We start from the raw sequence: 17,205 nt of genomic DNA on the forward strand, positions 1-17,205 counted from the left end.
AAATTAAGGTACAGGGACTAAATTGAACAAAATGCTACAGTACAGGGACCTAGCAGGTACTTTGACCAACAAACGCACTTTAAGTTTTGCAATCGCGCATACTATTCTAATTTTCAACGCAATGTCTGAATAATTACGTTTTTAAACATAGACCAACGCACATTACGCTTACGTGTTACGCATATATAAGTCGCAGTGTAGTGCACCTTTAAAGTGTAAATCAACGCATATTAAGAATTAAATAGAGGCATATTGCTTCCTTTTAGATTCGTGATTAGTAAGTAGGCAACATATATTTTGGTATACAAAGAATAAATAGATGAATTGATTGGCGAAATGGTAGAAGTCTTTGAATGTATTGAATTTACCTATGATCGAATCCCCCCCAAAAGACTTAAAACATTTTTGCCCGGTAATGAACGCATCTGAAGACTTTGGTGTTTACCACGGACCAAAGATTATATAAATAAACCAACGCACATTACGTCTACGCGTTACGCATATTAAAAACAACCTCTCATGTCTGCCTCTGTTGTTGTTATTACTAATATATTATAATCAAAGTAATGGATGAGCCCACTGGCGAAATGGTAGAAGTCTTTGATTAAATTGATTTCGCCCAAGATTGAACCCACATAAAAACTTGAACTTTTTATTATATTTTACTTGTTTTTGGTTTAATAAAATATAATAAACGCATATTAGACTGATATTTCAAGCACTTTAATTGGTTTCCCGAAGCACATTAAACTTTTGGCTCTAAGTCAGTGAGTGTACAATCTCATGCACACTAAGAATGATAGATACGCATAATGAAGTGTTAACATGCGTAGGTTAATGAATGAATTGAAGCATTTTTGTTTTAAAATCCTCCCACGCACATTCAAATATTGTTTTTGAATTATATTTGATGCACATGTTAGATTTTACGTATATTCACATGCATGTTAAGTGTAAATATAATGCATATTAGAATGATAAAGTCAGTTAGATATGCACGTGTTATTGGAAATAAGTGACAAGTCAATTTCGATGTCAGCAATTTTTATATTTCCCATATTGGGTCTAAGTCACTGAGTGTACAATCTCGTGCACACGAAGAATGAAAGACACGCATAATAACGTCTTTAAGGTGCGTATATTAGTGAATAAATTGACGAATATTCATTTAAGAATACGCCATCGAACATTGTCATATTAACAGTCGCATTCTGGTAGACTAAAAGTTGTCACCTACGAACAGTCGCATTCGTTTAAGAATTTGGTATTTAAATCCACCATTATGCTCGATTCAAACCTGTCACCTTCAAACACATTTTTTCTTTTGTACTCTACCTTGTACAGAGTGTTTCAATGGCAGCCGAACTCCACTCCGAAATAGTTGGAAACCAACTTCGCATAGCATTGCGCTGGAATACGATGAGGGTTCGAGTCGTTCGATTGCCTGAAACAAAAGGTTCTGAAACAATCAGATCTATAGAGTGTGTACTTCACGATGTAGAGGTATTATTTTTTTTTAGTGTAATATAAATCTTAATATTTTATATTTATAAAATTTACTTTTGATGTATTTTTTAAAAAAATAATTTCAGGGGACTTTTATTCATATGCACATTCCACAGTTGTTTGTGCAAAGGTACCTCAACAGATTTGTGGAAGGAAAAGCTTATATAATAAATAGGTTTGACGTGGCCCTTAATACCTACCGAAACAAGACATCTGCTCTCTGGTATATGCAGGTGATCTGTGAGAGAACTCGTGCAGTATTATCGAAAGAAGATGCTGAGTTCCCAACATATGCTTATGACCGAGAAGATTATGATTTCGATCAAGAGGTGTTTTACTGCATACTTACATTGTTTTTCCTTTTTTTTTTTAATATATAATTTTATTGACGTATTTACAGTTTAGTAACTTTCACGATTTGATGGATGAACAGGTGCCTGACGCTCCTGTTGGAAACTTGGCTAATGAGGATGTAATCAACGAGGAGGCTACGTAATAAGGATGAATAATGACGAAAATATCAAGATTTTTATGTGTATTATGTGATGACTACTTGTTGTTATTTTCGTCATACAATTTATGAATTAATAAAATTTATATATTATCATTTTATGTCTATTAAGTGATCTATTATGTTATCATTAACGCATATTCTTTCAAAGATATCAAAGATAAATTAAAAACGGGAAAAAAATTAAAAATTATATTTTACTTGCTTTTTTTTTTAATAAAATATAATAAACGCATCCTAGAATGATATTCCGCGCACTTTAATTGGTTTCCCGACGCACATTAAACTTTTGTATTTATTAATAAAATATAATAAACGCATCTTATAATGATATTTCGCGCAATTTAATTGGTTTCCCGACGCATATTAAATTTTGGATTTATTAATAATGTATAATAATCGCATATTAGACTGATATTTCACGCACTTTAATTTTTTCACGACGCACATTAAACTTTTGGCTTTAAAAAATCATTTTTTTCGATGCAAATTTATTAAATTTATATTTACACGCATGTTGTTCTTGTAGCTCGCGCATGTAACAGAGCAAAGCAAAGCACATTAAGTCTTTTATACCAATCCACTTAATATTCAAAGATATTTGATGTCAGAACTTTAAGGCATTTGTAGTTGGTTGGGGAAACGGATAACATTGAATGTCCATTCAATGCCTTAAAAAACGCACCCATTAAAGGAAATCTTGAAAAATCTAATGTGTCTGTAAATCACGCAACATTCAAATCTCATATCAGTGCATGTGACCAAGTTATTCACCTATATATAAATTAGAAGGAACAACACATAACTGAGCATCAGGTTATTGAAATGGCTATGTCTCACTTTTCTGCACGTACAGAAGAATCCTCTTCATTTATTCCTCATCTTATCTGTCATTTTCATCTTCCTCACCCTCCAGCTTGTAGTGATTGTAACTAACTACAAAAACAACACATTCTAAACCTGAAGAATCATTTGTCATTCTCAGCTTCAAGCTCATCATCTAGTTTCCAAACAACATCCAAAGGCTGAGAGTTGAGCATTTGCGAGTGGCTGGTGATGTGTCGGATGCTGCCGGAACCAGAAGAGATGTCTTCAAAGTACTAGAAGAAATAAATATGTGCAATCGTTTATGTATGTATCATTTTGTCTGCAAATTATTTCATAATCAAATAAACGCACTTTAAGTTTTCTAGTCGCGCATATTAGAATTATCTTTAACGTATGGTATATTAACTAATAATTAAATGCATATTAGAGAAAGAAATTGTTAAATATTTCCTTTGAATGCATATTAAGCTTTAATGTCGCGCAAGTTAAATGTTAATCGACGCATGTAAAGACGTTGGCGTTTACCACGGACCAAAGTTTCTATACATAATCCAACGCACGTTCTGTTTCTGTACTACGCATATTAAAGTTTAATGTAGCGCACGTTAAAAGTGTAATCAACGCATATTAAGAATTAACTGCACGCAGGTAAAGTAGTAATAACACGCACATTAAGCTAGTAGCAGTGATTGGTAAACACAAATCAGTGATAAAAACAAAAACTAGTAATGGCTGGACATTAAATTCAAGTATCTCAACTGTAAAAAGCGTTCTGAAATGAGTTAATTAACTAAGTATATGTCACATTCAAAAAAAAAAACTAAGTATATGTGTTTCATATTTGCTATTCATTTTCGTCCTTGACTGTAAAGGCATAGAAAAAATAGTCTGCTATGCCTTTTTCTTACCCTTTTGCTTGTCCTTATTCTTGGGGTTAAGTGGGCAAGTCCTGGTGTCATGGTGATCTCCTCTAACACCATAAAAATTGCACTTCCTGCTCTCTTGTTTTTCCATTGCCAACTCCTTGCTGCTTTTGATGCGCTTGCCGCTGCCCTTGTTCCTTGCCTGTTTCGGTGGAAGTATGTTGATCTCTGAAATTTCTGTTGATCCACAATATGATTCTATAACAGTTCTCCTACTGTGCTGAGGGGACAATTTCTCCTTTCCTGACAGTAGCAGCTGTTTCTGTTCATTAATCACTTGGGAAAATGCAGTCAATTGCTCCATGTTTGAACCTGCCAGATCCATACAGCAGTGTATATCAAACCACACTTTGTTCAGCAACATCTTCATTTCATCCTTTGGTCCATTCTGATCATAAATGACACCATCTATTTCAAATGTAGCTTTTAAAGATGCATCCTTAGTCCACTGATTAACCACGTACTTCAGAGGGATCCTTTCAAGGTCTCTAAAGACCACAAATATGTGTCTACACAACAGTCCAACCATCTCAAACATCTTGCAACTGCATTTGGCCTCATGGTCATTTACATTGTGCACCACAGTAAATCTTTTGTTCTTTCCATCCATAATATCATAGTGCAACATTCCACCGTCTTCTCTAACACTCAACACCATACATTTGAAACAGGAGGCACATATTTCATCCTGAACTTGATAGAAAACAGTAATGGTGTAGACGATTGAAGCGTGCTTTTCAATCCCCAGAGGCGTCTTCATATCTGGATTGTAGCCTTTGTTGTCACTGTTGAGCTTTGCATTTGTGTTACGTTGTGATTTAAGAGCACTGTCAAAGTTCATCATGAATTCAACTAGGCTTGATTGGGGACCAGTAAAACGGCTGTACGTGTAGTTCTCACTTTCGGAACGAGAAGTTGTTCTGAGTAAACCCCCCATAAAGCTATCTCTAAATACGTTGGGATCAAATGCTTTCTAGCCTCAAACATAGTTGTAAACCAATTGTGCTCGACCAAGTTGTACTTTTCCATGAGCTCTCTCCACTGCTTCTCAAAATCAGGAGGTTCCAAAGATGACGTCCAAACGATTGAGTTCAGTTTGTTCCTGAATTCCTCATCCTTGTTCAGCGTAGGACCCACCTTTTCCCCAACTTTACACATGATGTGCCACATGCAATAACGATGCCTGGCTTGCTTGAAAACTGTTGGAATCGCCACTTTCATAGCTGGATCTTGATCGGTGACAATTATTCTTGGTTCCATACCCATTGCCTTTTTAAATTTTTCAAAGAGCCAAACATAAGACTCAATGTCTTCTTTCAACAGTAGTCCAGCACCGAATGTTATACATTTTTTATGGTTATCAACTCCGGTGAAGGGTGTAAAAACCAGATCGTACCTACAAGACAAAAAGCGTCGTCACAGTATGTAGGTGTCAAACTGCCGCACTTAGAGAATTAGAGTAACGCACATTAAGTATTAAAATAGCACACGTATGTAATTGAGGTCTAATTCTGGAAATTCCGCATTAATATGCGAGACAGTAGCGTTTAAAATGCGTGGTATAAAACGACAATGTGCGCTTATTTATATTTCAACTCTTTATCAATAAAACAGTGAACGTGTCTAAATCGTAACATGGCTCAACAGATCAGGCAATGCTAAATGTGTATTAATTAATTAATGAAACGTACGCAAGAATGTGAATAGAATAATATATACCTGTTTGTTGAGTACGTGGCATCAAAAGAGACAACATCTCCAACTACAGCAAAATTCTTTTTTGACATTGGATCTGCCCAAAACAGTCTGCTCATCTGCTCATCTTCATCAACTTCGTAGTCAAAAGCAAATGCAGGGCACATCTCTTGTTTCTTAATAAGATTATGCACCAGTATTTGAGCATCAGCTCCCAATATGTATGCTCTAAGATCCCTTTTGACATTTTTAAAGTCCACTACATTTGCTCCAACTTCAAAGTAATCCCCCACAATCTGACTGTATAAACCATGTGATTTTGTTGCTCCAATATTTGCTTTAGCACAATCGAGTATAAACTTCTGGTGAACACTGGAGATGTTTCTATTTCCCTTTAGAAACTGTCTTGCCAGAACCGAAGACATGCTGTGATTATGTTTTTCAATAAAAGTTGTAACTTGGTACCCAGCTGCTCCAATGTACTTAAACATAATCCTAGCTCTACAACCAGTTCTGTTTGAAACCCTTCGCCGCTTTGGACGGGAAGGACCTTCCCCTGCATCTGCACTTGACTGTGAGTGACAATGTTGAGCTCCTGTATTCTTAAATCCTTCTCTGTCGCAAAGGATTTGCTTTTGAATTTTTGTCCCGTCACGTGCTGTAACGACAGAACTAGACCTCGTGTCAAACCCAACTTTGGAATCATAATGTTTGTAGAATTCAATACCAGCATCCGATGTTTTAAAAATCATGTCTACTGCTGGTTGGATTTCATATTCACAGTGAGGAGTCCAATATTGTGTCATTCCAGGAGATATGGTCAATGTATGACCATTGCTGCTGATGCTGGGACTCAAACTGGGGTTGTTGATAGATTGAATGTCAATTGGAACTGTAACATATAAGCATGAAGTTATGATTGTGTTGTTGCAAGCCTCTACGTGCGTAATGTGAACACTTAATATGCGTTAAGTTAATTAGATCATTGTCAATATGGAAGATTTATAAAATACTAGAGTATGTGCGGCAAGTGAGAAATTAACGTGCTTCAGGGTAATAGTTAATGTGCGCATGTTTAACAGTTAACATGCGTGAGTGTTTGTTAAAATATTATGTCATTACTTAACGTGCGTCAGAGAGTCCATTAATATAACATGCGTTTGGAAAGGAATTAATGTGCGTGTGCTCAACGGATAACATGTGTGAGCCAAACAGTAATATGTGCATTTTTAAAAATTATCATGCGGCTACCTAATCATCTACGTGCGTAAGGCTCTAGGCTCGGATTAATTAAAGTAGCTCAGTAATTCGGTGGTTTAGTTGCATGCTTAATGTGAGTGTAATTAAGACAAGAATGATGCCAATACAAATGCAGATAAATTTAATTCTAGAAAAGCGATAGAATTTGGGTAATACCTCGATCGAATTCTTCCATTGTTCTTCGGTTGTCGTTTTTGATGGGTTTAGGGTTTATTTTGACGAATATGATATTGAATGACGAAGAGAATAGATCTTATTGCCAATTCCGTAGAGATCGTAAATTCGTCTGAGATTAGGAAATATCGAAGATTAGGAATCAATGGTGAATTTTGAAAACGCTCGAAAAAGAAGAAGAACAGATTTTTTTAATATAATCAAAAGGACAAAAATGCCCTTAATGAGCAATTCGCGCTTAATTTTTGCTATTAATCTGATTCGTTCGATCAAGAGCTACGTGGGGCTTAGATTTAACCTCATTATTCACGGGAAGGAGTAAATGCACGGGAGCCCTTACCTATATATATATATATATATATATATATATATATATATATATATATATATATATATATATATATATATATATATATATATATATATATATATATATATATATAGAGAGAGAGAGAGAGAGAGAGAGTAAAAGACATTTTTGGTCCTAGACTTATAGTGGCTTGGACAATTTTAGTCCTTTATAAAAAAATTTGCCATTTTATGGACAGAGTTATTGTGGCGAGGACATTTTTGGTCCTCCGTCTATATTTCTGTTAGATAACCGTATGAGAGAGGGCCAATTACGTCAATTTAGGCTATCTCCTTCTATCTATTATATCTATGTGTGTTTGGCGGCTTCGATTCTCCTTCTATATATTCAATTAGTAACCTGTTTGGCGGCTTCGATTCTCCGGCAATTTCTTTGTACAACTGCAACTTGGACTCTCAGACTCCTTCGAATTATGACCGAGAAGAAAAAAACACACATAGATATAATAGATAGAAGGAGATAGCCTAAATTGACGTAATTACCCCTCTCACAGACGGTTATCTAACAGAAATATAGACAGAGGACCAAAAATGTCCTCGCGTCAATAACTCTGTCCATAAAATGGCAAATTTTTTTATAAAGGACCAAAAATGTCTTCTACTATATATATATATATATATATATATATATATATATATATATATATATATATATATATATATATATATATATATGTAGAGTATAAGATAAACTTTTCAAAAGAAACATAACTAAGAGACAGGATATAGCAAGTAATTTCACTACATCATAGTTATGACAACAACCAAACCAAATTACAGCAAGAAACTACACTGAAATTCTCTACAAGAAATAACTTAGAAATTGAAAAATAAGTAATTTTACCACTGCATAATCGCAACAACAACTGAATTGAATCGTTGCACGCCTTTTGCTTCGCATCCACTTCTTTGGCTCAAAATATGTTCGAGCTGCAAAGAGTTAAACACCAATTTAGTAATCATCAATACACATTTTAGAAATATCCAATTGACTGTTAACATTGCTTATATACCTCTGAGTAGCCCTTTCTGACTCAATTGATGTCTGCTGATACAGTGATACTAGTAAATGCACTCAACAATCTTCATTTGTTCTTCCGCGTCGAAAATCCCGTTATGTAATTCGGTGCAATTCTTAGTGCATGCACCACCGTTGCTTTCTCAGAGGAGTTAGAGGGGCTTTGTTATCGCTAGGAAAAGATATATCGCCAAATGGAACTACAAAAAATTTCAAAACAAATTGTTAACAAGATGAAATGAAGAACAGCTGACAGCATAACCATGAATCTAAAGAAAGAAATCATAGGATTTTCACTCGCTCTAGAGCTCGATCGGAATCCAACGAAACAAATGCCAACTTTGCCGAGTTCAGAAGTTGAGAGGAAGCAATCTCCCATGGTCAGATCTTATATGAGAGAAGTTGGTGTAAATATATGGTTAGTTAATAAATTTTATGAAAATATTTATCGTTAGTTTATAAAATCAATGATTTTACTAAAATACTTATGAGTTTGATTTTACAAAAATGTCCTTAAGTTTTGGGGGGAAAACTTAGCTAGGCACTTCTAATACATAACTACATATATATCACCACAATGCAAACATAATAGGTAATGATGGTTTTATTGGGACCGGGTCCACCATAAACCGGGTATAGGAACATAGGACGGGGGGGTAGGGCGCTAGGCCCAGAACAATGCGTACAAAAGCCCGAGGTACAGGCCCAGAATGGCAGCCGAATTACAAAGAACAAGGCCCACAGGATGGGCTATAGCGAACTATGCTACTGGTAGGAATCGAACCCAGGTGACTGGATTGAGAGTACAAGACCAAAACCACTAGACTGTAGTGCTTATCGTGTCTGAGTTGCCCCTTAGCCAAAGATCCAGGGCCCCTATTTATAGCAAGCCCCCCTCCTCCTCTGGCGTCTGCGTGTCCCACGTTGCTCCTCCCCCACTCCGCTTGTTTGTCGCCATGCATGTCACGTCGCCACTATCCCCGCGTCTCCCGCATCCTCCACCATGCACGCCGCACCAACCTCCCCTCCTCATCCGTACCTACCTCCCCCCTCACGCCGTACCTACCCCCCTCATGCCGTACCTACCTCCCCCCCTCACGTCGTACCTACCTCCCCCCATCATATCGTACCTACCTACCCCCTCACGCCGTACCTACCCCCCTCACGCCGTATCTACCTCCCCCCCCTCACGCCGTACCTACCTCCCCCCCTCATATCGTACCTACCTACGCCCTCACGCCGTACCTACCCCCCTCATGTCGTACCTACCTCCCCCCTCACGTCGTACCTACCTCCCCCCTCACGCCGTACCTACCTCCCCCCCTCATATCGTACCTACCTCCCCCCTACCTCCACCCTCACAACGTACCTACCTCCCGCACCTACTTCCTCCCGCCTTCCGGTCCATGTTCTTCACCCTGGCCCACCATGCGTGCTTGTCTTCCTAGCCCAACAAGACTTGGTCCAACCTCCTTCTTTCACCACCCCCACTTGGGTCAATACTTTCCCAATAAAATGGACCCCTAGGGTCCCATATCTCCATCAGGTAGCATTAAAACTTAAAATAAAATAAAACAAGTCATGACTTCTCGTTAACTTGTTTAGGAATAAATTTAATTGCATTATTACTTGTCATCCTATATAATCTGATCTCATAAATAGTTAACAATCATTTACATAATTAAGTCATAATACTTCATTAAATATTATAACAGTAAGAACAATTAATAAATAATTAAATAATAAGAATACTTATAACATGATTAGTATCAATGCTTATAGTTAAATCAGAATTTAGAATGCATTTTGAAGGTAGAAGGCTAGGGTTTGGTAATTATATATACCTATTGTTGTAACCCATTAGCTCATTGCTTAAAGAATAACTCATTGATCAAAGGTAGTAGAAAGAAAAGTAATAGAGAAGGAGAGAAGGGAGTGATATCATTTCATTTCCATGGCTTCATCTTACAAAAGGATTACACACATATATAATATAGAGTAATAATGGCATACATAATGAGACATTAATATGTCTGTTACAAACGTTACAAAATAATGACCACCATTAATATATAATTACAACACTCCCCCTTGGACATTATTTGTCCATGATCTTGCCTCGTTAAAAACTTGCTAGGAAAACCCTGTGGGAAAAACCTATACAAGAAAAGAGTACAAGGTATAGTATATTTAAATATATTCATGCCTCGTTAAAAACTTCACTAGGAAAACCACATGGGAAAAACCTAGTTTGAAGAAAAGAGTACATGATATTTGTAAACTCATATATTGTACTGATTGCCTCGTTAAAAACCTTAACTTAAGAAAACCTCGTGGGAAAAACTTAGTTATGGGGAAAAAGAGCACAATTATAAGCCTTCAAGGCATAATCTTCAGGATATTTGGGGTTTGTTTACTTAAGTATTATATACAACTTCCACATTAATATATCATACTCATACCTCATTAAAAAAAACCACATGGTATGTATATGCTGCAAAAGGTATAACTATTAGTCATTTTAAAACCCAATCTACGGGATTGACTCGAATGAATGTACTTCCTGTCTCCCCCTGAAGATAACAATCTTCAAATTCTACATTCCCTGTAAAATCATTGTTTCTAAAGGGTGTAGAGAAGGGATATGGTACAATTTTTAGGATTGTCATTAGAATTTATCATATTTTCTCATGATCATCCGGACAAATAAAATTATTTATAGTTTATATTTTGTTGCTCCCCCTAAATATAATAATTTTTCTTTACCTACACATCAATCTTATGGATATTTTGTAGGTATACATTTGCTAACTTGTCACTAGAGCAAACCTTCTGAAAAAATATTTTATCACTCTTCCGGAGTTCATGTGGATCAAGGTATTTTATATCATGAAAAACTATATACATTTTTATCTGTAACAAGTATGATGACTTCATGCCAAAAAGCATCAATACGAGTATTTTTACCTTGATTTTGCTATTCGTTATCTTATCTCATAACTTAACATCATCAAACTCTTTATATATTTCAGTGATGTTTACACCATAAATATTGACTAAGATAATAAATAAGTCCATTATCAACTCTTTATTGAGCACATAATGGTACATATTATTCCTTCTATATGAGGATAATAACTCCATTAGCAACTCTATAAAAGAGTAAATAATGACACTTAAATAAATCCTCATTTCGGGAATTATAAATCCATTAGGGATTTTTCAAGATGAACTAGAGGATATATTTAGGATATTTTCAAGAGGAAACAATATTTAAGTTTCCTAATCACATTTAACATTACTAGGCATTTTTATGATAATATGTTTTCATAATTTGTTATGGGGGAGAAAATACCTTTAGTCAATTTATTGACTATAAGAAAGATCATAGTTAGTAACTTACTAACTTTTATACTTCTTATTTTGTGATTTTCATTCATCACATTTTGAGAAAATCCATCAAGGATTTTAAATATAAGTAACAAGTTACCCATATAAACATGTGATAACTATAACTGTTAGCTACATATCTAATTTATTTACTGCTAGTTTTATTGGATAGCGGAATATAAAGTCATGGCTAATATTGGGTCTCTGCGAAAACCCTCCACTTGCCTTTTATTAGCGAATTCTGATTTGTATGCCTTAATTGCTATTTTCTATGAAAACAGTTAGCACGCTGCAGGCGTTATACTACTATTTTCATTTCTGGATCCAGACTTAAGTATTTATGAGCAATAGAGGCAAAATATGTTATCGACAACTGTAACAGCTTTGTAGATATCTTTTATACACATGTCAATTTTGTATCAACCAAATATATGGCATTTCCCAAAAGTATTTGGATTTGGTTGTTCCGCTTCCCAGTATTTTAGTTATTTGGTGCACCTACAATTTTACTGGGGGTTTTCGCCTTCTAGACGAATATCTTCATGATAACATTTCTATATTTCTGGAGTGACGAAATTTCTATACTAGATCTAGTTTTGTAAATTCTTAAACCAATATATGCTTCTGGCATAATGGGGATTTCAACTCTTAAAATATTTTCTATGGACTTAGTCACTCATTGAGATTTCTAGCAGATAATTTGTTCCATGACTGAACTTCTGGTTCTATAAGGCTAGTACATAAGATTTTTATCAATTTCTCGGCATTTAATTAATTAGAAAATTTCAAATCTCCCCTTAATGCCGAGAAAAGATCTTATAATGCAACCAACATCACCGTTGATTTCTCATGATGGGATATAGCTAGAAGGGTTGCATACTAAAAAAATTGAACGCAGATAGGGAAATGCATCATGTACTAGCGTATGTGATATGTAGTGGATCAGGATATTCAATTTTTGAAGGTCCCCAAAAAGAATATTTCCTCCAAAAATGCTTAATTTGCTTTTCGAAAAAAAATGCCGTAAATAATATGAGCAATAATATGTCCTGCATGCATGGAGCTAATACCTCATAGTATGTTGATGAAATTAGACACCAAAAAAAACTTGTCGAATTTTCACTTCTGGTGAAATAGTAGCCCCAACTCTCATAATATAATCCCGCTCCATATCATTTAAAATTTGCTTGGCAGTAATATAATTATTCCTTATAGCCTTGGCAGAAATATTAAAAGCAATTTAAAGTATGACCATTAGCATTTAGCCGTACCATACAGATCGCAAAGCAATAATTTGTGTGGCAATTGGTTTATATATGCACCATTGGGAAGATATATATGGATAAACAATATATATTGATTTTGATGGCAATTTATAAGGACAATGAAACATAATTATTTGGTGAGTTACACCAATTCCCATGAATGCACAACCAATTTACCATAAATAATAATAAAACTTGGTTAGTAGGCAAGAAACGCTATAAGGCAAGAAACTATAAGGCTAGCTCAGAAGAGACCGAAGAGACCGTATCGTCTCCTTTTAATCAAGGCAGTGGCCCGATACTCATTTCTAGCGATGAATCGCGACTGTCCAATTCTGATGATGTTGCAGAGTATCATGATCATCTGGGGGCATGCTTATTAGATAACGTATGCCTATTAGGCCTGATATGCTTATTGCATAAAAGGAATAAAAAGGATGTATGATTTATCTTTATTTGCTTTCAGATTTTGGATCTTCTTAAAAGGCAAATTATGGTTATTTGTGCCAAAATAAATAAATGCATACATTCATGATTCATAATGCAAACTCCAATAATAACAAATTATGGCTCCTTTCGTGGCAAATTATTGCTATTTTTTTTGTTTGTATCGTACCTGGTCCATTCAAAACTGTAAATGACAGCTGTAAGAATCTGCTTGTGCGGCTATTTCCCTTCAGGACGCCATCGTGCCGCCATCGTCGATCGCGACGCACGGATCGCAGGCAACCGGCTGATTGTAGCCTTCGTCGTTGAACAGCGATGTTGACATCACACCCGGCGAAACCAGGAAGAAAGAACAACAGCAGCGAGCCGCAAAAGCCAGCCGCGTCGTTGTATAACAACAAAAGGATGTTTGAATCCAGCGAACAAGCATAAAGTATATTTTGTTTATTGATTTCGGAAAAAATAGAATAATTTCTGAAAAGATTCATGTATAGGCCTTTCTGTTTGGAGCCTGCGTATTATACATGCCTGCAATCTTTGAAGGGAACTCATGGCCTCTGGAATGCTCCCAGAGAAATCGTCGAAAGAAAGGTCCAATCTTTCAAGTTGCCCAAAATTGCTTATATGTTACTAGGGAGGTTCCCAGAGACTAAATCCTTTGAAAGGTTAAAAGGCCTCAAAGAACCCAAACTCCAATCATCAAAAGGCAGGCCAGTGATGTCATTATCACTCAGATCAAAAGTCGAGAGAACAAAAAACGAAACCAATCTACGACACCCAGGATGCCAATCAAGACAGCGGCGGCACCATCGCCACAAGCGACGATAGATGGCCAAAAGAACAGGTTTTGATAATTTTATTTATTTAAAAAAAAAAAACAATCGGAGCTTTTCAAACAAGGATTTATAAACAAGTATTCCACGAAACATATACTGTGGTTTGGATTCTAGAACAATATATAAATATATAGGCATTCCATTTTTCTCTTTTTGTTAAAACAATTGTATATGTCAAAATAGTTTTACGAGAAAGAAAAAAAAATTATACAGAATTCATATTATTTTGTATACAAAATATTTTTAAAAAATATACACATAAAATCATCCACAGATCCGCAGAAATATGTATCATACAAAACAATATCTTCAGAGGGAATCAAAGACATATAACCAATAATCATATCCACAAGGGATGATAAAAAAAATTAGCATACCGTTCACCGGAGTTGAGCGTGCTAATAACGTGTTGTAACCCATTAGCCATTGCTCAAAGAATAACTCATTGATCAAAGGTAGTAGAAAGAAAAGTTATAGAGAAGGAGAGAAGGGAGTTATATCATTTCATTTCCATGGCTTCATCTTACAAAAGGATTACACACATATATAATATAGTGAATTAAATGAAGAAGAAGTCTCAGATGACGAAGACATCTTAACCTCATACACGAAATATCAGTTGAAGATTTCTGAACCCGAAGCTACAGCTCAAGATAATAATGGAGTACAATAAAATATTCCGAATATTCAAGCACCATCTGAACCTATGATCTATGCTCAATTACCCTATATCCCTGAAATGGATGTACAAAATCAGCAAAATACACTTGAACCTGATCTTAGATGGTTAAGAGATCATCCTCCTGATCAAGTAATTGGAAACATTCAAGAAGGAGTAAGAACAAGAGCATCTCTGCATGAAAACATGATGGCTTGTTTCCTATCACAAATGGAACCAAAATCCATAGAAGAAGCTTTAAATGATCCTGACTGGGTAATAGCCATTCAAGAAGAGCTTCATCAATTTGAACGAAATGATGTATGAGAACTTGTCTTGAGACCAACACATCAAAATGTCATTGGAACCAAATGGGTCTTTAGAAACAAAATGAGTGAAGATGGAATCATTGTTAGGAACAAAGCTCGTCTTGTTGCTAAAGGATACTATCAAGAAGTAGGAATCGATTTTTATGAAACCTTCGCCCCCGTTGCACGACTTGAAGCTATACGAATATCTCTTGCATATGCAGCCTACAAAGACTTCAAAGTTTATCAAATGGATGTCAAAATTGCTTTCCTAAATGGACTTCTTGAAGAAGAAGTATATGTTGAGCAACCGCCTGGATTTGCAGTTGACTGTGGACAAGAAAAAGTGTACCATCTCAAAAAGGCACTATATGGATTAAAGAAAGCTCCACGAGCTTGGTATGATACACTCTCAGATTTTCTTATCAACTATGGTTTCACGAAAGGAGCCGTAGACAAAACGCTCTTTCGTATCAAAGATAACGATCGTATACTTCTGGTACAAATCTATGTTGATGATATCATTTTCGGGAGCACGAATCCTGTTCTATGTGAAAGGTTCTCAACTCTCGTGAAAGGTTCTCAACTCTCATGCAAGGCAAGTTTGAAATGAGCATGAAGGGAGAACTAAACTACTTTCTGGGATTGCAAGTAAAGCAATGCTCAGATGGAATTTTTATCAGTCAAGCCAAATACACTAAGGATCTAATCCGAAAGTTTGGCATTGATGGAAAAACATCCGTCGAGATCCATATGAGCACATCTCTTAGAATGGATATTGATAATGAAGGAAAAGATGTGGACCAAAAGAATTTTCGTTGGATTATCGGATCACTCCTATACCTAACAGCAAGCATACCTGACATTTCGTTTGCTGTTGGGGTATGCGCCAGATTTCAAGCTAAACCAAAAGAAAGTCATTTAAGTGCAACCAAAAAGATCTTGAGATACCTTAAGGGGACACAAAGCGTTGGACTTTGGTACCCGAAAGAAGGATCTTTCGATCTAGTTGGCTATTCGAATGCTGACTTTGCTGGATGCCGAATAGATCGGAAAAGCACCTCAGGAACCTGCCAGTTCCTAGGGGGAAGACTTGTGTCTTGTTTTAGTAAAAAACAACACTCCATTGCTACCAGCACGGCTGATGCCGAATATATATCCGCTGGAAGTTGCTGTGCCCAAATTCTGTGGATGACTCATCAGTTAAAGGATTATGGCATAAATGCACGAGAAGTGAGCATCAAGTGTGATAATACTAGTGCAATTGCCATCACACACATCCTGTTTTTCCCAACAAGTTGATCAATTCTTAAAAGAATATTTTTAAATAAATAATAGTCCAGAAAAAAAAAAAGGTGGGCTAATATACCTAAATATTATAAGCATTCAAAACATGAGTATGAACAAATGTAAATCCAAGCTGGAAGAAAAAGGCCGAATTGATCAGATTAATTAACAATCTATGGTTGCTAAACTACCAAGTTACCAAGTAGATCTAGAAAATCACTAGAATCAAAGTCAACACGTTCAAAAACAAAGTGAAGTGACGTTTGGTAAAAAGCAAGGGGCATTTTTTTACTTCAACAAAGGCTTAAAAAAGATGCAACATCTTCCGTGTGCGGCAAGAAAATATTCAAGTCAGCAAAATGTACTCATATTCATATGACTGAAGTCATCAAACCGATCGAGACCATATGATAGTCCACTAATTCTATTTGTCCTCGCCATAATCTATAAACATCTTGAACATATGCAAATTAAAGAAGCAATCAATTAAAACAAGGAGATAATCTTAAATTGGGTAAAAATTTCAATAGATATTTGATGGATGGTATACTAGGCCTGGGCCACATGGACTGACCTATGAAAGCAAATAGATCAAAGAAGCCCAAGAAAGATATACGATACGAAACAACTCAAGAGTGTGTCAAAGATTAGACCTGTTATTCCCAATATAATTAGAATTGGACTCATTATTTCTAGTATAATGAATTAAGTTTTATTATGTAACTAAGAC

General features: G+C 35.8%; 1 protein-coding gene and 1 long non-coding RNA gene across 2 annotated transcripts; both read right to left on the reverse strand.

Annotated features, from left to right (window-relative positions):
* Positions 1–2,985: 2,985 nt before the first annotated feature.
* LOC109149928 (protein FAR1-RELATED SEQUENCE 5-like) lies at positions 2,986–6,898 on the reverse strand. Its single transcript, XM_019297921.1, has 6 exons — positions 6,880–6,898; positions 5,488–6,355; positions 5,155–5,164; positions 4,790–5,037; positions 3,743–4,688; positions 2,986–3,117 (listed from the first exon to the last, which is right to left on the reverse strand). The coding sequence occupies exons 1-6, from the start codon at positions 6,896–6,898 to the stop codon at positions 2,986–2,988; spliced, it is 2,223 nt and encodes a 740-aa protein (XP_019153466.1).
* Positions 6,899–8,384: 1,486 nt separating this feature from the next.
* LOC109149946 lies at positions 8,385–16,291 on the reverse strand. Its single transcript, XR_002049044.1, has 3 exons — positions 16,282–16,291; positions 16,024–16,025; positions 8,385–8,456 (listed from the first exon to the last, which is right to left on the reverse strand). It is a non-coding gene; the product is annotated as an uncharacterized LOC109149946 (long non-coding RNA).
* Positions 16,292–17,205: the final 914 nt, after the last annotated feature.

The sequence above is a fragment of the Ipomoea nil genome, unplaced genomic scaffold, assembly GCF_001879475.1.
Source record: "Ipomoea nil cultivar Tokyo-kokei standard unplaced genomic scaffold, Asagao_1.1 scaffold2165, whole genome shotgun sequence".
NCBI classification, from domain to species: domain Eukaryota; kingdom Viridiplantae; phylum Streptophyta; class Magnoliopsida; order Solanales; family Convolvulaceae; genus Ipomoea; species Ipomoea nil.